Source organism: Carettochelys insculpta, chromosome 4 (assembly GCF_033958435.1).
Source record: "Carettochelys insculpta isolate YL-2023 chromosome 4, ASM3395843v1, whole genome shotgun sequence".
Taxonomy (NCBI): Eukaryota; Metazoa; Chordata; order Testudines; family Carettochelyidae; genus Carettochelys; species Carettochelys insculpta.
In genome coordinates this window covers 53867514-53891581 of record NC_134140.1, presented here as the reverse complement: position 1 = coordinate 53891581, position 24068 = coordinate 53867514, and the positions used below count along the sequence as shown (strand labels likewise).

The following is a 24068-nucleotide window of genomic DNA, read 5'->3' as shown; positions in this document are numbered from 1 at the left end:
CCGGGCCCAGGCGTAACCCTGCCGCAACTCTTTCACTTTACTCCGGACATGGTCCGGACTGCGGGAAGGGTGACCCCGGGCGGCCAGGCCCTCGGCCAGCCGAGCGAACGCATCCGCGTTCTGCCTCTTGCTCCCCGTTACCTGGAGCACCTCCTCCTCGCTCCAGAGCCCCAGCAGGTCCCGAAGCTCGGCCTCCGTCCAGGAGGGGCCCCGCTGCCGCTTCCCAGCCTGGCTCCTGCCCTGGAAACCCTGGCTCCCCTTCAGGGGGGGTTCCCTGAGGGTGCTGGGGGGGCTGCCGGGCGGCCATCAGGTTGGTTGGGGGTGTGGGTGGCTGAAGAAGAGCGTGCAGGCGAGCCATGTGTTATTGCTGCTGCCTGCACGCTCTCTCAGCTTCCTGCACAGAAAGGGAGGGGGTGGAGACCTTTAAGGGGCCGCTCCCCGCGGCCACCATTGAGCTGAGGGGCTGGAGAGAGCGTCTCTCAACCCCTCAGCTGATGGCTGCCATGGAGGACCCTGCAATTTCGAACGTCGAAGTAGGGCGCTATTCCCATCCCCTCATGGGGGTTAGCGGCTTCGACGTCTCGCCGCCTAACGTCGATGTTACGAAATAGCGCCCAACATGTGTAGCCGTGACGGGCACTATTTCGATGTTAGTGCCGCTACTTCGAAGTAGCGTGCACGTGTGGACATGGCTTTGGGTGGCTTAGAAACCCTGATGAGTGCTAGAGGAAATGATTCCGTCTTCTGTCTGTGCTGCTGCTTTCTGTAGAGCAAACAGAATGATGTTGTACGAGTTGATGAGCTGGAAGATGGCAGAAGAATGGCAATTTCTGTATTGAATATTCCTGAACATTAGCTAAATTTGAGGTAAATAACCTCTTTTGCTGAATGACAAAAGTTAAAACATGAATGCTGGTAAATACTTATTAAAATAGATTTAACAGCTTATAAATTCAAAATAAATCCATTTAATTATTCAAAAAGTCAAGCAAGTAATAACTAGTGACTAAACTCGTGAACATAACTGCATGAAGTTTATCACAAATCGATTTTACTTTTACTTTTAACTTTTTTGATACTTGAACAAATGTCTTACAAAAAGCCAGTGACATAACATTGCCTACCATACTAATAATTGTCTGATTGGACTCCCCTTCCCCTTCTCACCCTCCCAAAAAAGACTCCCATTTCTCTTACTTCAGCTTGTATTGAGCTATTGAAACAAACGTGTGGAAATGTAGTGAGGATCTATATGGAGAGCATACAGAATTCATTTACTGAAATGAAGGTATGCAATGTCAAACAACATGTTTTCCAAGTGTACTTGAAGAATTTTTAAGCCACAGGTATTTCCCAATTGTCTTTGCTTTGGCTGCCTAAACTGGCATTTTCTAAGCAATCATCCAACGCTCATGTTATTATATTATACACATATTACAAATCTGACGTATGGTTTGTAGTATGAATTTTTAATCTTTAAAATGATGTACCTCAGGTCAGTTCCTCTTGTCTGTTTGTCAGTGCTGATGTGGTTATCCTTCCTTTCTTGGAGTATGTCTACACAGCAAAGTTATTTCAAAACAACAGCTGTTATTCTGAAGCAACTTTTGAGCATCTATACAATGCAACCATTATTTTTCACTAATTTCCAAATGGCAGTTGGCTTATTTCAAAATAGGTAAATATCTTTCCCTGAGGAATAGCGACTATCTTGAAATAGCTGGCTGGGTAGACAGGGACTTGAGTCTATTTTGAAATAAGCCATAGTTCATCCAAAAATAGGCTCTATTGTGTATAGACTCTCTATTTTAAAATAGCTGAGCACTATTTTGAAATGCATTTTGTGTGTAGCAACATTATTTCAAAATAAGCTATTCTGAAATAACACTGCTGCGTAGACATATCCATGGTTTCTTCATCTTTTCTCCTAGGTTTTCTTATTTTAATAGATTCTGCATATGATGGGTGCTAATGAACATAAAACATTATTTTACAACAATAACCGGCATAAAAAAGCATAAATTGAAGTTAGCACAGAAAAATGTCCAAAGAATTAATAGAAAAAAATACTATAGTTGTGGAAAACATCTAAAACCAAGCAGATAAAATGGAAAAAAAAAAATCTCACAAAGACTCCGAATTTGAAACTTCCAGGTGAAGATTAATGGATTAGCATTTTCGGAGTCTGAGTAAGGGCTAGATTCAAACCCCATACACAATCAATAGGACTTGGATCAGCAAGTTTTGGATCAAACTTTCAATCTGCCTCAACCCTATCCTGAAGAAAGCTGTCATAGGATTGTTAAACCTCCTCACCTTCTCGAGCTGAGATTGCTCCTACAGGGGCTAATTAGAACCAAACATCAGAGTAATGCTTTGTGACCTGGACATCACAGTGCAATGGACTGTAACTCCTTTTAAAAATAATTAGCTGAACTGAACACCACATTAATCAATGCTTATCACTTCATCACCAGTCACAGAGCTAACAAATTAGACTGTCTATTTCTTTTCTTGAGAAAAAAATAAGAGGCTGTCAAAAGATTTATTCCATGGGAACACTAAGTAAACATTTGCTTATGTGAGAATCATCATTGCTTTATTAAGAAGCCAGCATTTCTTTGCTTACATGGTTTCAGTGGTTTAAAGTGACACTATCAACTTGAAATATATTAATTAAAAATTTATTCAAGGAGAATGAGCAAGTAGACAACAGCCTCAAGCAATCTGGTAATTCATTTCAGGGAAGCACCTAATAGTCTTCTGAATTTTACAAAACCTCTTGTGACTGAAATATTGGGCAGGAGGCCTCACAAGAAAAAGATTCCTTCACTAGAATTTTGGGAGTTCCTGCTTTTCACATTTGTGGAACACACCTAAAACCAAGCAGACAAAATGGAAAAAAACAAAACAAAACAAGTATCTCACGAAGACTCAATTTGAAAGGACAGTTAGAAAAGTGACAAGTGAACTTACAACTGAAAGTTAATGGATTAGCAGTTTCTGAACCTAAAAAATCTTGATATATCCCCAAACACGTAAAGGAAGTGGGGGTGCTAGGAAGGGCTAGATTCAAATCCCATACACAATCAATGGGGTTTGGACTAGTACATTCTGGATCAAGCTTTCGAGACTTCCTGCTTTCAAGATCAAGACCTCCTATTCTGGGTCTGACCAAAAATACTGTGAAAACAGCAGTCAGTTGTTAGATTCCCAGCTTGATGCAGGAAGTGCAGAGATGTACAAAAGCATGTTAAAATAGAGAAGCCCAACTTTGAACCACAAATATGAGCAACTAAGGTTCAAGTTCACTTAGAAGTCAAAGGTAATTTTATTTGTACTGTAAGCAAAACTATTTGCTCCACTCCAGGTTACATGGTGAAAAGAAGGAACATAATGTTTTGGTGGGGAGGAAGATGCATTTATATTATCAAAACAAAAAGCAGTCAAGTAGCACTTTAAAGACTAGCAAAATAGTTTATTAGGTGAGCTTTCGTGGGACAAACCCACTTCTTCAGACCATAGCCAGACCAGAACAGACTCAATATTTAAGGCACAGAGAACCAAAAACAGTAAGCAAGGAGGACAAATCAGAAAAAGATAATCAAGGAGAGCAAATCAGAGAGTGGAGGGGTAGGGGGGAAGGTCAAGAATTAGATTGAGCCAAGTATGCAGACAAGCCCCTATAGTGATTCAAAGTTCCCATCACGATTTAAACCATGTGTTAATGTGCTGAATTTGAATATAAAAGCCAGCTCAGATGTTTCTCTTTCCAAAACGGTGCGATAATTCCTTTTCTGTAACACACATACCTTTAGGTCATTGACAGAATGCCCCATTATATTTGTGAGAGAGCAGTATAAAACATTTAAAGGAGTTAATGTACACCCACATTCATGGATGACATGTTATTTAACTACTTGTGGACAACAACAAATAGCACTGCACAGCAAACACTAGCAGGAGGCCCAGCCATACAGTAAAATGAAAAAAAAAGTTACATTCTGCATCTAACTGAAAGCTAGCTGATTTCATCACAAAGGAAAAGTCTTCTATAAGAAAGACTGTGAGGAATGGAGAGGAGGAAGCATTGGGGAAAGAGAATTTTCAGAAAGAGGGCATTTTGAACAAAAACATTGGTATTAAAAATCAGTATGGATCCTCTACAACAGTGTTGTCCAATAGAAATTTAAGTATCGACACAGACCCCCTCCAGCCAGGCACACCTCCACCCCACAAACTGCACCTATGGCCACGCTGCAAGCTGTATCTGAAGCTGAGGTGAGCTGCAGCCACCTGGGCTGCAGGAGGAGCTGCCACCCTGTGCTCTTCCCACCAAGAGGTGGTGTGCGTGCCTGGAGGTGGCAGAGTGTGCTCCATGGGTGCGGCTCTAAGGAGCTGCGTTTCACCACACCAGTGTCCAGTTCAACACATGGTAAATGGAAAGCATATTGGACATTGTGGCGCTACAAGAATACTTGCATGGAAGTTGGACAGCGAGCAGGGTAATAACTCAAAGTACATTCCTTAAATTGCATTGCCTTAAAGCACACTCGCAAATCACATGATGTACTTATCTTGCTACTCAGTATTAGAATATTTACTGTGTTTATTTTCTCTGAACAGACTAAATGAATAATTCCGTGATGTGACTGAAAAATAGTAGCTCATGTAGCATTATTTCTCTCTTGTAGCAGAAACATACCAGTTTAAATATTTGTTCAAGTGTGCTACAAAAAACACACTCTCACATAAAAGAGTAGCTTATAAATGTTTTCTGGGTAGGACAGCAGGGATAATGTTGAAGATCACTATAAAAGAAAGTCTAATTATTTCAGTAGTAAATGCCAGCAATTCAAAAACTGTTATTTCAGCAAACTGGAGATGTCCCAACACTCTGCTGCAAGAATGGTGCACTAGCTAAGGCATAAAAAGTACTCTCTATGAAAAATGATTAACTCTAGAGGAAGCTCTTCAGTCCATATTTAAGAGAACTGTTTTTCTTCTTCTTTTACTATTATACTTACCAAGAAATCCTATGTTAGCCCCAGTTATGAGCATATCACAATTCACTTTTTGTTCCAGTGTCTCTATTGTGTAAATTTTCAGGGTGTCTCTATTGAGTTATTTTTCAGGGTGTAAAAATGAATTAATAACCAAAGTAACCATTTTTAAAAAATCAGAAGAAAACATTATTTACTTTGCACTGTACAGTCAGAAATTAATGTATCATACAAATAACGGAGCCTGCAGAGTGTGAACAATATGCAAATTTGCTGTATGTATCCCATAATTCTTTCTGTACTTTCACATTCACAGCTTCTGCCTCTCCCTCCAATTTTCATTCATTCTATGCACTTATTTTTGTCATAAAAGTGATCAACAGCTGAAGTAATGACAGAGGCAGTACTAGGGCTGAGGGAAGCAATATCTCCACCATATTGTATTATGTACTTTTATAAAAGGAAGAGGAAGTCACTCACGTTGTGCAGGAACGATGATTCTTTGAGATGTGTCCCCGTGGGTGTTCCATTCTGGGGTGTCAGTGCATCCTCACACTGGAGCTCAGAGATTCTACCATAGCCGTAATTTCCCATGCTGTGAATGCGCAGAAGTGCCTCCTCATGCTCTCTGGCATGCGTGCAGCACAGGGTCCTCCATTCCTTCTCTACCTGACAAAAAGATCAGGATGCTCCAAAGCAGGGGAAGGAGGGAGAGAAATGGAGCACCCATAGAGACACACATCTGGAAGAACCATTGCTCCTGCACAAAGTGAGTAACTTCCTCCTCCTCTTTGAGTAGTGCTCTATTCTGGATGACTAACAAGCAATAGTTGCAGAATAGAGGTGGATTTGGAGCTCTGTCACTACCATAAGAGACAACATGGCTTGGCCCACTTGGATAGAACAAATGATGTTAGACAAGAGAGCATAATGCTGGGCGAATGTGTTACTTGAAGACCACATGGCTACATTACAAATGCCCATGAGAAGTATATTCTTAAAAAAAGCAGTAGTGGAAAACATGGCCCGGGTAGAGCAGGCTGTAACAGTACCCGGTAACTCTCTAAGATGAAGAGCATAACAAGCATGGATGCAGGAAGAAACCCACTTTGAAAGTTTTTCCAATGAGATGGGTAGGCCTTTGGACCACTCCTCAAAAGACAGGAAGAGCTGAGGAGACTTACACCATGGTTTTGTGCGGTCAATATAAAAGGCTAATGCCTGAAGAACATCCAACATAAGCCGCGCTGCACATGTAGGGTCAGAATGTGGCTTCGGGAAAAACACAGGTAAGTGGATCAGCTCATTTATGTGCAATGGTGAGCAAACCTAGGGTAATAACTTAGGGTGAGGTTGCAAGGTGACCCAATTTTTGGTAAATATAGTGTATGGGGGTGCCGCCATTACAGCGCCCAACTCACCCACATACCTGGCCAATGTAAATCGCTGCAAGGAAGGGAACCTTCATAGATAGGTGAAGCCAGGAACATGTCACCTGGGGCTTGCAGCGTGGTTTCATAAAGCAGTGAAGCAAATGATTAAGGCACCATCTGGGTACTGGGGGGCAGAGCAACAGGAAAGTGTTGTTAGGAAATGCTTGGTAATAAGATGGGCCAGGAATGAAGGCCCCGCTTCAGGTTGGTGAAAAGCTGCTATGGCTGCAGCGTGCTCCTATATTGTGCTGATGCTATGGCCTGACTCACACAGGTGCAGGAGACAGTCAAGAAGGACAGGGAAGGGTGTGGTATGAGGAGGCACACAGTGGTGAGAATCCATTCAATGGGAAAAGCACCACCACTTATAAAGGTAAGATTCCCACCTGCTGTTGACGAGAATTCTCCTTACGTCCTCAGAGCAAGCAGTTTCAGCATTCTGGATCCATGAAGGAGCCATGTGTGGAGATGAAGCTTGAGGGGATCGGGATGCTGAATGCAGCTGAAGTCCAAAGACAGAAGATTGCGGTGAGGAGGAAATGGATAGGGAGCCACTATCCATTATCCAAAATAGGTAAGGGTAACAGGTCTGTCTCGGGTCAGGCTGGGGCTACTAGAATAATGAGAGCTTGGTCTTGTTTGATCTTGAGTAGCACCCTGTGGAGAAGTGCAGGGGGATGAAACACGTACAGGAGGGGAGCACTCCACAGGACGGTGAAAGCATCCCCAAGGGCATGTCTGCTGAGACCCACTCTGGAACAGTATTGGTGACACTTCCTGTTGTGTCTGATGGTGAACAAGTCTATGTGAGGATAACCCCACAGTTGAAACACTTGATCAAGGGCCACCATGTCGATCTCCCAGTCATGAAGGTCCGTGAATGTACAGTTGAGAGTCTCGGCCGTGACGCTGAAAACTCTGGGGAGGTATGTAGCCCAAGGATTGATCAGGTGTTGGATGCACCATGTCCAAAGTTTTATGGCTTCCGCATTAAGGGAAGGTGAGTGGATGCCCCTCCTCCAAGTGATCGATGTAATATGTGCATATAGTGTTGTTGGTAAGAATACTGACCGATTTGCTGGCTAGAAGGTGCCAGAAGCTGTGGCAGGAGTAGCGGACCACTCGAAGTTCCAATAGATTGATGTGGAGTGTTAATACCGTGCTCCAACCACAGTGTGCTCCCCAACCAAGGAGAGAGGCATCTGTGGTGAGAGTTACTGATTGTGAATGATGGGCCAGTAAGAACATTGCCAAGACATGTCCACCACTGGAGAGAAGTGAGAACCCATGGAGGAATTGCCACTGCCTTGAAAAGCGAGTCCCTGACCAGGGTATATTCTGAGGCCAACCATGTTTGAAGGCAGTGTATGTGAAGCCTGGCTAGCTTGACCACATGAGTGGTGGTGGCCATGTGGCCCAGTAGCACAAGGCTGACACACTCTGGAGTGGTTGGGGAGAGGTGCACCACTTGAACAAGGCTGCACAGGGTATGAAATCTTTGAATGGGTAGGGAGGCTGTGGCGACGTCTGTGTGCGCTGCTGTAAATCCAGAACTTGAGTGGGATGGAGTATGGACTTTGCACAGTTGGTATGGAAACCCAGACTGAGAAGAAGGTGTGTGGTGAGGTGCACAATATGCTGAACTTCAGGAAGTAATGGTGCTTTTATCAGATAGTCATTCAGGTAAGGGAAAATGATGACCCCTTGACGACGGTGGTGAACAGCAATTACCACCAGGGTTTTGGAGAACACCCACGGTGCTGTGGAAAGGCCAAACAGGAGAACCTGATATTGGGTAGTGGGATTCCCCCATTGTCAAATGAAGGAAACGTTTGCGAGAGATGGATGGTGGTATGGAAATACACAATCCTGTAGATCAAGGGCTAAGAGCCAGTTGTTCTTGTCCAGGGCCGGAATAATGGTAGCAAGAGTCACCATGCTAAAACGTCTGTGAAGGACATACTTGTTGAGCCATCTGAGTTTCAAAATTGGTCTCCATCCCCCACTCTTCTTCTGAGTGAGGAAGTAAGTTGAATAAAATCCCCTGCCCCGAAATTCCTTGGGAACAGGCTTGACTGCCACCAAACTGAGATGATGTTGGATCTCCTGATCAAGGAGACTGTTATGAGAAAGGGCCCAGAAGAGGGAATGGGTTGGGGGCCAGTAGGGGAGCATGGAGTTGAAAGGGATGGAGCATCCTTTTTTCCACCAGATCCAAAACTCATCTGTCTGTGGTGATGTTCTGCCACTGGCACAGGAAGGGGTGAGGCCACTGGTGGTATGGTTAAATGGTGCCCTGTTGGAACTGATGGATTAGACCCTTGACCAAACCCTCCAAATCGTTGCTTTGAGAGCTGAACGTGGGATGTCAAGGTTTGCTGGCTCTGATGCTGTCTGTCCGAGTGATGGCACTATGGTCTGTGCCTTTGATATTGCTGTTGGAAGCAGGGCTGTTACTGGGACTGTTAATACTGGTCCCAAGTGCACTGAAATGGAGAGTACCAAGCCCATTTAGTTGGGGGGGTGTATGCATGCCCAAGGTCCGCAGCTTCGTTCTGGAGTCCTTCATTAAATGAAGGATGTCATCTGTTTTGTTAGAAAATAAGTGTTGGAAGGTCCTCGACCTTGTGTTGAAGTTCTTTTGGTACTCCTGATGGAATAAGCCAGGAGGTATGGTGCAGAACTACCAACGATATGGTGACACGTGCCACCACGTTGGTGATATCCATGGCTGACTGCACAGCCGAGCTGGCAATGGTGTCGCCCTCCTTGATAATGTTGGGGGACATCTGGAACTGGTGTTCTGGTAGCACCAGGACAAGGTCCTGCAACCTGGAATAGTTCTGGAAGTCAAAAATCAACCAGCATGGCCGTATAGTTGGCAGCATGGAGTAGCAGTGTGCCTGAAGACTATACCTTATGGCCAATGATGCCGCAATTTTTTTTTATACTGATCTTGTCCTGGGGCATGGACCTAAATGACTTCATTTTATTTCAGACTGCATACATCAACAGAGAATTGGGAGATGGATGAAATAATAGGTAGTCAGCATCTGTGGGAACAATTAAATATTTCTGAGCCATCCATTTGTTCAGAGGTGCAACAGATGCTGGCATTTGCCACAGGGTCATAGCTGGGTCCATGATGGTCTCATCCATTGGTAGTGCCACCCTTGAAGATGATGGGGGCTGTACCATATGGAGTAGAATACATTGTTTTACTGGGACTTCATGGATGTCATTTTCCAAGGACTGTACCATCCGGTGAAAGAGGTCCTGAAAGGATTTGGCATCGCCGGTGGAAGTGGGTGACGTGGTCAGCACTGCATCATCTGGTGATGAAGAGGATGGGTGCAGGGGGGAGGACCCCTCTCCTTTGGAGAAAGATCCTTTGGTGCCAGCGTACTCCCACGGAGCCAACTGCACCATTGATGGTCATGGCAACGGCTGACACAACTCTGATACTGAAGACAGTGCCGACTGACTATGTCAGTGCTGTGTTGGTTTGGACCATGAGGCCCAATGTTGCTCCAGCTGGGAGTAATCGTGAGCAAAGGAGGAAAAGGATGGTGTGGCCTGGTGGCTGGGACTGGTGGGGCATCCTGCACAGACGAACAGGGCTAGAATGTTGTACTGAGAAGACACTGACACTGTTGGATCTGGTGCCCATTCTCGGTGGTCCAGCTTGCGAGGCAATCGACACTGCCAAAATTGTGAGATCGGCACGGTAAATCCAGCAACTGAGGTGATGAATGGTGCCGGTGAGATGTTGCTGACATATGCCAGTGAGTGACTGGTGCCCACATTGACATCGAGTCCCCCAGTGCCGGTCCCCGCAGTATAGAGGGTGTCCACGACGCCTCACATCTATAGTGGTGCTTTGCTGTCTTCCCTAGCAATCTGAAGTGGTGAGGTGCATCTGCTTCAGACTTGCACAAAGTGCTCAGTTGTGGGGAGTGTGAACAGTGCTGCTTTTTAAAGGTCACAGTGGTAAATGCAGACACAAGCATGGTCCACTTTGTCTTGGCCAGTGGAGGGCTTGATGGTGCTGAGTGTGTGGCTGATGCCAAAGGGTTCACCAGTGCTGAAGAAGTTGAGGCCACAGATTTTTGTTTCAGTACCAAATATGCCTGTTTTAGCAGTGCCAGCTGGGATGGTGCCGGGGAGCCTAGGATGGTTCTCCCTTCTTGTGTGGTCCATACAGAATGCACCGGAGGTCAGGAATGGGTTGGAAAGGGACCTGGACCAACTGCAGGAGACCCTTTAGAGGCTGGGGGATGTTTGGGGTCCTCACCGTGGTCGCTCATTTAGCCACTGACACAGCTGGCACTGGTGGTTGTAAAGATTTTTCATATAAGTAAGTTTTGAGCCAATTCACTCGGTCTTTTCCGGCTCTCGCCGGCAGCCTTGAGCAGTGAACTCAAGATTGCATCTGGTGGCCTTCACCAAGGCATCTGATCCAAGACATGTGGCCATCCAAGATGGGCATTGTGTAGTTACATGTGGTGCACTGCTCGAAACTGGAGGAGCCTGGCATGGCAGTGACACAGTTGAAATTTAACTTTTTTTTTGTAAAATAAAACAAGGGAAGAGAATTTGGACTAGGGTAATGGCTAAAGAGACTAGTAAACTAACAAACTCACTCAACTTCAGTCTCCTTGCGGAGACTAATGAGGCTCTGTTTACAGCCGAGGACAGCAGAAAAGGAACTGGGGAGCCCATGCTGCACATCTCCAGAGAGCACAAGGAAACCACATGCACGGGAAACCACAGCTATGGAAAAATCTCTGAGTGCTGGCATGAGGATGCACCAACATCCCAGAATGGAGCACTCATGGGGACACCAGTCCTTGGCCCTTGATTTACCTGCACTCGATTTCATCTTGACATATCTTCATCTCACTGAGGTCACTGATGACAGGAGAGGGAATGCATTCAAGGAGACATGTTATTTCTTAAATCCTCTATTTACCACTTCAGTAAAGATTTACATGCTTGTTCGGTGACAAACAGCACATAAGTAATAGTATTTGTGACTTTCACAAAAGAGGGAGAATGGTGGATTTTTGATGTTTCTTAAATACCTGAGGGGTTGCCGTGTTGGTCAATATCCACAAAAAAACAACAAGGAGTCCTGTGGAAACTTAGAGACTAACACATTTATTTGGGCATAAGCTTTTGTGGGCAAAACCCTTTACTTGATGCATTAGACAAAGTGGGGTTTTGCCCATGAAAGCTTAAGCTCAAATAAATCTGATGTTGCGTGTCGCTCCGTTTACACAGCAAGAAAGTTATTTCAAACGTTGCTTTTTAAATGCACACAAATATGAGCAACTAAACCAAACCAAAGCAGCTAACACCCTTCTTTTTTCAAGGCTGATAATGTTATAGTTAATATATCTCATTCCTGGGTTTCATTTTTAGGGACAAATTATCAGTTGCTGTAAACTGGCATAGGTCCCTCAGGTCCTTCATATTTACTTTCATTATTATTCAGTGGTCATCACATAGGTGAGACTCACCAGCCCAAAAAAAAACAAAAGGCAACAACCATTTGCTACATACTCATCAGCTACACAATGTGAAGAATGCAAATAGGGTATTTCATTACTCCTACACGATCTGGAGACTATTCAAGAGGGCTACATCTACACTAGAGCTTTGTAGACAAAACGGGGGTTTTGTCAACAAAACCTGAAGGGCATTGACACACAAAAGCTATGTCTACACGTGAAGCCTACTTCGAAGGAGCCTATTTCGATGTGGCGACATCGAAATAGGCTATTTCGATGAATAACGTCTACACGTCCTCCAGGGCTGGCAATGTCGACGTTCAACATCGACATTGCGCAGCACCACATCGAAATAGGCGCTGCATGGGAACGTCTACACGCCAAAGTAGCACACATCGAAATAAGGGTGCCAGGCACAGCTGCAGACACGGTCACAGGGCGGACTCAACAGCAAGCCGCTCCCTTAAAGGGCCCCTCCCAGACACACTTGCACTAAACAACACAAGATCCACAGAGCCGACAACTGGTTGCAGACCCTGTGCATGCAGCATGGATCCCCAGCTGCAGCAGCAGCAGCCAGAAGCCCTGGGCTAAGGGCTGCTGCACACGGTGACCATAGAGCCCCGCCGGGGCTGGAGAGAGAGCGTCTCTCAACCCCTCAGCTGATGGCCACCATGGCGGACCCCGCTGTTTCGATGTTGCGGGACGCGGATCGTCTACACGTGCCCTACTTCAACGTTCAACTTCGAAGTAGGGCGCTATTCCCATCTCCTCATGGGGTTAGTGACTTCGACGTCTCGCCGCCTAACGTCGATGTTAACGTCGAAATAGCGACCAACACATGTAGCCGTGACAGGCGCTATTTCGAAGTTAGTGCCGCTACTTCGAAGTAGCGTGCACATGTAGACAAGGCTAAAATGTGTTTTGTCGACAGAAATTGTTGACAAAAAAAGTGGTGTAGATGCTCCAGGGGTCCTTTTGTTGACAGACCAGGTCAAAAAGTTGATCCACTTTTATGTGTAGATGCGATCTGTTAACAGAAGTTTTGCCAGAACATCTCTTCTGACAGTAAATTCTGCAGACAGATGCTTCTAGTGTAGACATAGCTGAGAAGTTTGGTTAGATAAGAATTTCCCTCTACTGCACAACACATACAGTAGATGCACAATAAAAAGTTGGGGAAGTACTACATATAGGCAAAATATTAAGTCTGGTTTATATATGTGAAATCAGAGTGCTTAAAGAGAAATTAATTATTAAATACAAACTGTACTCTATGTTCTGCAAATGTACGCAAGCATACCCAACCACTAATGAGAATTATATCTATAATCAGAGAAAAATATACTTAAAATTTAACAGGACCAAGGCAGCCAGGGAATAAGACTGCATAATCCTGGAGGATTACTGTAGATGACAGGTTGGTATCAATCATCTCTTTATTCACAAATGAGAAGCTGAGACCCTCTTGGAGAGGGTCGAGTTTTGCCAAAAGCACAGAGAGAAATGTTAGAGAGCTTTGGCATTGCTTTGGAGCAAACAGACAAAAAATAATTAAATATGGAGAGTGTAGCAAGCGAAATCTCAAGATGCAAAAGGTGTAAGTGATTAAGATAATATTTAGTTAATCTCTACTGTTTGAGATTCACACCAAAGAACTGGATGGTGAATAGTTTGCTCCAGTTATCTGTAAAATAACACAGGAGAATCCAGGGATACAATTCTGACAGCCTTAATTCATTTCACCAGGAGGAGAGATGTTAGAAATACTAATAAAAAAGTACTAAGCATTTAGAATGGAATATTTAATATGTAGTGCCTAATTTAGTTGTGGCTTCAAAAAAAAGAGCATGTCTTATAAAGCTGCTCAAATTTTTAAGGAATATTACTGATTTGTAGCAATCAAAGAGGTTGTAATGGTGTATCTTAAGGCAGAATTTGGTCCATGAGTCTTATACGATTCAATTATGGTAATAATTTTCTGCAGCCATACCTCATGATAATGTGATAAACTTATGCATTTCAGTACTATACTGGATCTCCAATGGCATCTTTGTTCTAGTCCCATGTTAAAGCAATGCAGTAAAAATACACCTTTGCTCTCTGTATGCATTATTAAAAGTCTTGGATCTTGAAAGAAAGAGCTGATGGATTACAGAGTTTTCTCATTTCTGAATATGCATTCCCACATCTTGGACAATATTTTGATGAAGGGTGGGTCTGGAATCTGCACAGGATTTTGATTTGTATCAAACACACTGGCTAGAAGAGAAATCGAGTCTTCCTGAAAACTTGCTGAGTGGACAACTAGCTACTTGGGGGACACTTAGTACTGAACAAAGTAGAGACTAAATAAAGTGGAGAATCTGCTCCAGAGGCTATTCTGGTATTATTGAATTGGAAACAGAGTAATGTAGAAGATGTTCACAAAAACATCTGTATTAATTACAGAAGAAAAAAAAGTAGTAAGGACAAAAGAAGAGGGAGAAGATGTGTTTTAGATTCACTGTGCTGATTCGCAAGGTACAGGCTCAGCATGAATGGGATGAATCTGAGCAAACGAAAAATTAAGCATCACACGAACTGAAAGATTACGGAAGGTGAGGTGTACTTGGCTGGGAAATAGTTTCAAAATGGAAAGTAGTAGATAATCCATAATTTGCCTAAATGAAAATGAGTGGACTAAATAAGCAAGAGTATTCTCATTTATATACTTATTGTCCATGGGTGTGATATAAACACCAATTCCTAAAACAGTAAAAGCTCTACTATACAGCATACCCAGTTCTCTGGGGGTGCTGGATAATCAAGTGTGCTGGATATTGCAGCCAGGCCCCTCTACCACCACCTGAGCAGCTGGTTCCTAGTCCCACCGCACTGTCAGGAGAGCTGGCCCCACAAATGCCAGCCCTGGATGAGCAGCTGGTTCCCAGGCTCATTGCCACCGGCTGGACAGCCATCCCTGTGGCCAGCAGCCCCAGCCCTGGCAGAACAGCTAGCCCCTCAGTTCCACTGCTGTTGCTGGTGCCCAGATAGCTGCCTCCATAGCTGTTGGCCCCAGCCCTAACAGAGTAACTGGCTCCTGGCTCCTGCCACCAGCTGGAGACCTAAGTCTGTGGCCACAGGCCACCTGCAGATTAGGCACTGGTTAACTGAGCATGCCGGTTATCCAAATTTCAGATAATCCAGCTTTTACTGAATTTGTTAATTTTTATGAACTGCCGTGTGCATTAAGTTCATCTGTCAAGAATGAATTCCATCTGTCATCACGCTGCTCTGTTACCTAGCTTTCTTAGGTCCCTATGGAGTTCCCAGAATTTTCTCAGTCATCTGTAAACTTTGCTAGCATTATTCCCTTTTCTAGATCATTAAACAAAACAGGCCTCATATCAGTTATTCAGCTTCTCACGTTTGCAAGGCTGGAAAAAAAAAACCAAAACCTTGATTATTTTTACTCTCTTTATTTATGTTTCTTATCCAACTTCTAATCCATGACAGTACCTCTCAACCAGTAACTACTTCTTTCTGCAACAGTCTCAGGTCAGGAGAATTTGGCAAAGGCTTTTTGAAAGCCCAAATAAACTATATTGATTTTTTCTAATTTTACTGACAAAATCAAAGAAGTCTGGTAGGTGAGAAAGATAATTTTCCTTTGTGGAAGTCCTGCTGGCTTATTTATGTCCTTATATTAATCTAGTTGTTTGGTAATTCTATCATTGAATACGGTTTCAATCTGTGTTCTTAATTCCAAGGATTACTACTGTGTTTTTCAAAAGGCAGGTATTATACTTACTATCCTCCAGCCCACTGATATAACAGTATAACAGAGAATTTTAATGTTAGGTTGTGAAAGAGTGTTCTCTCGAGTTTAAAAAACTACATATGAATTCTTTCATTGATATATTTATATATTTTTATTTAAAAGTATCTGTGTACATCACTTTCATTGTTTGGTAATAGTGTATTCCAAATCACACAGAGGGATAGAGGTTTTCTGAGATGTACTAAACAGCAGCTCTAAGAGGACACACTAAACTCTACGAAAACCACAGCAAGCAACAAAATATGAGTAAAGTTAATTATTGCATTATCTCAAAAACAATTGGAAAGTATTTTTAACTTCTCCCTGTGACAGAAAATATCCATGGTGCTTTAGCATAAGAAAAGTGTTCATGGTTAAAATGGATTGTTAGAATACTGTGACAGGCATGGTTCACAACCATGCAGACCTTGCTGTAGAATATAAACCAAAACAAATTAAACTGCAAAAGGTATTTTTGAAAAAAGCCTTCAAATATTCCCTAAAGCATCAAGGTACAAGGTCTGTAGATCAGAGTGGCAGAAATAAATTCTCCTGATTTGTGGCTGTCTTCCAAAAGCGAACATAAAAGGCTCTTAAAAACATCTAGAACTGTGATATTGCATCTTGCAAAGTACTGTTTATATAACACCAAAATTGTTCCAGACACTTTAGAGACAGGTGTATTAATTCATTAATGAGTGTTTTTAATTGTGTTGCTATGTAGCAGGAAAGATGTTTGTGGTACCTCACTCAGCAGAAAGGAGGTATAAAAACAGGCCTGGCAACACCACAAATATCCCAAAGTATCTTCTCATTTGGGATTTGTCTCAAGACAGTATCCATGATATTCATATCTCTGAAAAGTATTGGTTCTAGCTATCTGAAAGATCACATCTCTTGTGATGACGACTGCATGACATATGTATTCCATTATAAAAATAAAGTTGTCAGTAAAGAAGAAGGCTTGTATCTGTCGGACTATCTTCCACTGGAGCTAACTCAAGACAGTGGAACTCACTGCTTTTTGCCATAAGAATGTTTACCACCATGGCCATATTCATGTTCTTTATTTTCCCACAGCATTTGTTTCCATCACATCACTATCTTTAAATTTTATTTTTAAAAATAATTAAGCGAGTTCCTGTTGGTAGGGCTGAAAAAGAGAATGAGTTTTGCCATTTTCTTCCTGTGGAAGGTTCTTAAATATCAGAGCAATATAAACAAGCCAAATGAGTTACTAGTTAGTCACACAGCACACAAGATCCAAGTGTAACAGATAAACTGCTGCACTTTTTTGCTTTTGCAAAATGTAGCCAAATTCCAAGATGTAGTGGACATGTTTTTGAGATGATGGAACAGTAGAATTACATAAAAAACATTGGAGAAGAGAACTAGCCAGGCTCTTACTACTGACTATTTTTGAATCAGATGACAATTCCATGAAATATCATTTCTTGTTAAAGGACAGAATGGATGTAACCTTATGGTCTACTGAAATATCCTACAACACTGAGCAACCATACCAATTCACTTGTGTTGAACAAGTGAGCAAAAGTAAATGAAAAAGACACAGAAATTAGAGGTTAATTTCCACATCACCCCCCCGCCCCCGGCATTTATGTTGGAAATGTTGCTAAGGAGACTTTCCAATATTTTACTCAGAGAAACGTACAAAGTAGGAAGAAGAAAATATGTTCTCAGATCATCTGGATATCTTTCTCTTGACATAGTAAGAAATCTTGTTCTTTCTATTGTGACAAAGTCCCTCATTAGCCCCTGTGGGTTCCTGTGCTTCCTGGCGGTTTCTCCGTTGTGCCTCAGAGACTCACGGAGACCCCTTATCTGCCCAGGCCTTACCAGGGGCAGGAATCTCCACTTAGCGAGCCATCCTCATCATAGGCAAGTCCAGAATGGGGAGGATAAAGCCAGTCCCCTTGCAGGCCTGAGCCTGCTCCAGTTAAGTAATCCCTCTGGGAAAGGGTGGGGGGAGTCCAGACCCGCCCTCCACCCTAGATTCTGGCCCAGGGTCCCTACGAGGACAAAAGGCAACTGGCAGGGCCTTCTGCCCTGCCCCAAAGTAACAACCTCACCCTGGGCCACTTTGCCCACCGCTTCCCTGTGGCACCTTCTCACTCACTCTGCTCTGCTCCCCTCCCCTCCTCCGGTGCGCCTTCCAAAACCTTTCCCCTTCCTACCAGTTGGGGAGCCTTTTATAGGGAACACAGGGCCTCAGCTGACCAATGAGTGCTGATTCCTAACGAGGCCCCAGCTGCCTGTCCTAACTGGGCTTAATCAGGAAACAAAAAGGCATTAGCCCATCATCCGGTATACCGTCCTTCCAGAAGGTTCCTGAAGCTTCCAGGTAGGGGTCTGCCACACTATGTATCATTTATAGTGATTTGCCAATGAATACAAAGAAAGAAAAATGTAATAAAATTAATTATCTTTGCTGAAATAATACACATATGAATTTGACTTAAAATCTTCTAGATCGAGACATCCAAAGTTTTTTACATTTGCCAATAATTGGTAACAAAAGATGTAATTTAGATTAACATGCACCCCTTCCATTTTTTTGGCAGCAGATAGCAGCAGCTTGGGCTGGTCTACTTCTGGGTATGGTCATCCACGTTCAATGCATGCTACCTGCAGTTAGTTCTGCTCAGGTTAACAAGTCAAGGCCAATGACAAACCAAACAGATGAGGGCCAGCTACCAGCCATTTTCACTTTTAATGTGTAATGCTGATAGGTGGAACCAAACCTGGGCCCTCTGTTGCTTAGTGCATGAGCCCTGACTGCTTAAACTGAAAACCAGATGACTCTCAGCTATGGCTGTGGAGAATACTCGTTCTTTCTTTCTGGATGTGGCCTACATATCACTACATGGGACAATGAACAATATCCAGGAGGTGCATGGGTTACAAGAGGTCTCTGGAAAGGTCTTTTATCATTCTGTTCAGTAGGATGCACCAATTTCTTAACAGACATCACCCAAAACAACAAGGTTTCATTGCCAGGTGATTGACAGGTTGACTATAGATATTGTCCTTACTCTCCAGCTTCTGGCTGAGCTTCACCAAAAATTTAAATACATGCTTGACGTGACATATCCGCATCATACTGACTTTTGATTTGGTTCACAAGTCAGATTTTGGTTCACACTGAAGGAAGGTGGCATTACAGATGTTCTACCTTCACAACAGTCCTACAGATGCACATCCTTCACAACAGTCCTAGCAAGAGTGTGCACACTGGCTCACAGAAGCACTGAATTTCAATGCAATCTCATCTGTGCGGCAGGAATGCATCCTTGTCCTGATTATTCTGCCATGTTATCAACAGATACCTGGACTTGCTGCATCACACATCAGATTCAAGATTGGTCAAAAAGTGTTCTCAGACCAAGCCTAAGCCAACAATAATGCCCTGCTTGCGAAAAAGTCAGAATTTCTGCACTGCCCTCCAAGGTCTCCACGATGCTGAACACATGCTGGGGTGTAATGTCTCAGAGTGGAAAACAAGGTGAAGAACCTTGCAGGTGTGCCACTAGAATCCCTCCTGCTAGTGAGGCTGAGTACCATTGGGAATCCTGACAAGTTCATCTTTAGGCTGCAAGGAGAGCTTAAATGGCCACAGCCAAACAGACATTCATTGATTAATAGGTCTCACTGCTTCGTGCATTAAATCCATGTTTATGGAAGCAAAAATATCTGTGCTGAAATCATACAAGAAAGTAAATGGTTGTGCCTGGGTGCGCAGCTTTGGCATGAGCTGGCTGAGCTGTGGCAAAAGCCATCAGGGAGCTATCTAAAGAGCTAACAGGGACCTGGGTTTTAGTAGGACAGTACCTGTAAGAAATTTTAAGTTCCTTTCACCCTGACTGAAATAAAGTTTAGGATCTCTCATCAAACCTGTGTATTATCCACATTGCTAATAAAGGCCAGAAACCTGGAATTGCTTACAAGCCAATTTGGAAAAATTAGAGACATTCTCTATCAATCCCAAATCCTGATCATAGACTGGTTTTTACTTTGTGCAAAATGTCATAATCCACGCAGGGTTATAACTTTCTTTCAGTTGCTCTATCTATTCAAAAATGGCATCACAGTCTCGTTTGCCGCATCACAGGATGGTGCTTTCAAGCTTCCTAATAATTCAGAAAGGGTTGCATGCCCAGTTGGCATCTACTTGATACCAACTGCAGGTATGCCCCAGCAATTTCTGGATTCAAAAGACTGAGCCAGATCTGCTAACTTCACTACATAAAGCCTGGTGCCATTATCAACCATGGTCACTCTACTTTGTACAATAGTTCTGAATGAACTATGCATGTTTGATACAATTTTCATGTTATTAAAGAAAGAAATAAAAAATACCAATAAAATAGCATTAGTAATCTGAGAATCAGTTGAGGTGTTATGTAAACATTGCCTGTTGAAAAACAGTGACAGCTGTGTTGTGTTCTCATTTCTGTGAAGATTTCACATAAAAAAATTGTTTCTACACTTGTTTCTAGTATGCTCTGAACCACGCACTCTTGTATCATTTTGAAGCCTTCATATATATTCAGCACTATGTGTATTCTCCTGTCCCAAAGGTGGGGAAAATTCTACTTGTCAGCGTCTATTCAGATCTGAATTATTTGTGGTTTTAATTCATATGGCACATGGAAGTTTTTTGCAGAGTGTTTTGACAGGTGATATCCAATATAGTGAATAAGGGTATACTTATCTGTGCAGTATGGAGACCTTGCTTAGAGGCTAGGCTGAGATGCAGAATGAATTTTCACAGGAGCTAAGGACCATCACAAACCTCAACATCTTCTACTCAAGGTACGTTAAATGTCATGGGCCCACTACCAAGAAATTCAGTCACGTACAAACAGCCTTTTTTTTTTTTTTTTAATACATGTATCCAAACATCATGGACTTCGGAATCATGGCTTGCTCATGCTCCACAGCTGTTAATGACAACATTCGTATTAACTTCAAGGACAGCAGGATCAAACGAATCTTCTGAACTTTTAATAATACCTCAAACAGATTATAATGTAAAAATGGATTTAATAACAGCAAAGATTACCTGTATGGATAGCCATGGTATTTGGAGCGGAATATCGACAGCAGGAAGCTGAAGAAGAAAACCACAAGACCCAGTCCTACCAGGCAAATTACTGTAAAAAATTAATATTGTGTTTACTAGCATATAAAACATGAAAAAGTTAACCTCTAGAGCCTATACTATGAATATTACCTATGTCAATCATTTACAAAGAAATCTGGCATATTTAAGCATTTATGTTTTGATATATTAGCTTCTGATGCTCAGTACTGTCTAACAGGGAATCAAAAACCCAAAATAATTTAGTTGTGATTATTTAAAAAAAAACTTATTTGTCAGTATAAGTGTTTTATTGAGGCAAAAGGAACAGTTTGCAGTATGTACAAAATTTATGTGGATATGAATACCTCGCTGGAGACTGTGGACATGGAAATCTTTGAAATCATACAATTCAGGCAATGTAATATTAGGTACCTGTTTTCTCTTTCTGGAAAATAAATTAAATACAGGCAGTACAGCCGGGGCCTCATCTAGGCCTTATGTGGTTGAGAAGACTTTAAAGTCTTAGACCTGGTCTACATGTCAAACTTAGATCAACATGGTAATAGCATTCCGTGGTGTGAAAAATGTGTCTGTCCACACTATGGCAGAACAGATACAGTTTCATAGTTACGCTGCTATATTCCTGGGAGATGGTCTGACTGCCAGTGACAGGATCCAGGGTGATTGCCAGGCTGCTCAAGTTGGAGTCTGGCTCCTGCTGGGGTTAGCCCTTCTCCTTCTCTGGCTCCTGTTTACAAGGGTGCCCTTGAGCCCTGAGCCCAGGCTTAGCCCAGAGGGTGAGGTGCTCCCCCATCCCCAGGATGTGATGGAGCTCTGAGTAGCCAGGGCAGGATGAGGGTTCTTCCCCCGAGTATCCTGCTGCATCCTGGCCTCTGACGTACCCCTGCTACAGCTCTTTCACTTTGGCTGTCACTTGCTCCAGGGTGTGGTGGGGACGGTCCTGTTGTGCGAGGGTGTCAACCTGGAATCTCTGGATCTCTGCCCTGCTCCAGGAGAGGGAATGCCTTTTGGACCCCAGGGGTGGCTCATGGGACTCCTGAGGCTGCTTCCTTGAGGGCTCAGAGCGGTCTTGGGTTGCCTGCTGCTCAGCCATGTCAGAGTTCTGAGAAAACATGTGGCTGTGAGGGCATGGGGGACTGCAGCGCGTAGCTTGGCTGCTCCCATGCCCTCAGCTTCTTGCCACAGGTTTCTCCAGGCTGCCTCCAGCTTTAAGAAGGGACAGAGGTAGAAACCATAGAGCTCGGATTGCTGTGGACAAGGTGTTCACTGGGGCACTGTGCGGCATCCAGGAGGCTTCTTCTGTTCACAGAAGGCCCTCCAGAATGTTCAGACCTGCCTTTTGTCAGCAGCTCTCTCACAACAGAGGTGTTCTTTGTTGTGGCGAGTGGCGTTTGGCTGTCAACAGAACTGCTCCATTCTGTCGACTTACTGTTGACAGAATGCGCTTTGCAATATGGACACTTCATGGGTTTTGTCAACAAAATGGCTGTTCTGTTGACAAAACCCTGCAATCTAGACATAACTCTAATGTGGATATAGTTATACTAGTGTAAAAGTATTATATATTGATATAGCTGTTTCCATAAGGGAAGATCATAAGGCTGGGGCACAAGGTGTTTTTCAAAATGCCAACGGTCGGCAAAGTTGAAAGATTCAACAAATTATACTAAATAACTTACTTCTTCTTTTTCCAACATCACCTTTGGAGGTAGCAGCTTCATTCAGAAGAACCATTCCCATGGTGATAGCTGCATCTATACAGTTATTGTCAAGGAAACAGCAAAGAAATTTGGATGCCTCAGAAATCTATAGGAGTCCCTCTGCAAAATAATGCTGTCATTTTATATAAACCAAAAACATCAAAATTACTCTATTCCATAAATTACACACTGCAAATTTATGCCAAACTGTAGAGAAACAAATATTGAAATCTAGTGATAACTTCCATTGTTTTATCTGCATTTAATGATCTACTTGTGTGTTATTAAAGTTAGCAAAATGTAGCTTTACATAACTCGCAGAATATTTTAGAATAGAAATAGAATTGGAAAGCTTTTAAAGGGGTCAGATCGGAGCAATGATAGGTCTCTCTGATTTTTAGATCATTTTGATATTTATGTAACAATAGAATCATAGAATCACAGAATACTAGAAGAGGAATGGACTTTTATAGATCATCAGGTACAGTCCTTTGCCCTCACAGCAGGGCCAGGCACAACCTCCATCATCCCTCACAGATGTTTATCTAACCTGCTCTTAAAAATCCCTAATGATGGAAATTCTACAATCTTCGTAGGCGCGCTTAACCACCCTGCCAGTTAGGAAGTTTTTCCTAACGTCCAGCCGAAAACTCGTGTTGCAAATTAAGCCCATTACTTCTTGTCCTATCATCAGAAGTTAAGGAGAATAATGTTTCTGCTTCCTCCTTGAAACAGCCTTTTTGTAACTTGAAAGCTCTTATTTCCCCTCTCAGTCTTCTCACTTCCAGACTAAACAAATCCAATTCATTCAATATTGCTTCATAGATCATAGTTTTTAGATCTTTAATCTTTTTCTTTTTTTCTTTTTTGTCTTCTCTGCACTTTTTCCGGTTTGTCCACCTCTTTCAAGAAATGTGGCACCTAGAATTGGACACAATAGTTCAGCTGAGGCCTACTCAGCACGAAGTATGTGAAAGAATTACTTCTCGTGTCTTGCTTACAACACTCCTGTTAATACGTACGTACGTACATACGTACGTACGTGTGTGTGTGTGTATTTTGCAACAGTATTGTACTGTTGACTCATATTTAGCTCACGGTCCATTATGACCCTACATCTTCCTATGCAGTACTCCTTTCTAGACAGTCACTTCCCATTTTGTATGTGTAAAACTGATTGTTCCTTCCTTTATTTTGCTGTTCATCCTTAATCTGTTGGATAATCTATGCCCTGCTGTGTTACTTTCTGATCTCTGGATAGGCGAATTCTCTCATCACCACCAAGTCCTGTGCTTTGGATGGGCTTATTGGTTGTTCAAAAAAAGTTTCATCCACCTCTTCTTCCTGATTAGGTTGTCTGCAGTAGACCCCTACCATGAAGTCACCCTTTTACCCTTATCCAGAGACTCTCAACAAGCCTGTCTCCTATGCCTATCTGTAGCCAGACATGAACCCCCCATTTGGCCTTTTTTTTTCTTCTCCCCACCACTGG

The 24068-nt window shown here is 43.0% G+C and overlaps 1 protein-coding gene across 3 annotated transcripts in view; it reads right to left on the bottom strand.

Moving 5' to 3' along the window:
- TUSC3 (tumor suppressor candidate 3) overlaps positions 1 to 24068 on the bottom strand; it is a 434459-nt gene that overhangs the window by 5647 nt on the left and 404744 nt on the right. For 2 of the 3 annotated variants that reach the window (XM_074991822.1, XM_074991821.1), the window contains 2 exons: positions 22556 to 22630; positions 20835 to 20925 (listed from right to left, as the gene is read on the bottom strand). The exons of the other annotated variant lie outside the window; for it this stretch is intronic. In XM_074991822.1, coding sequence (XP_074847923.1) covers positions 20835 to 20925; positions 22556 to 22630 — 166 coding nt within the window. The remainder of the gene's footprint in view (positions 1 to 20834; positions 20926 to 22555; positions 22631 to 24068) is intronic. 3 annotated transcript variants of the gene reach the window in all.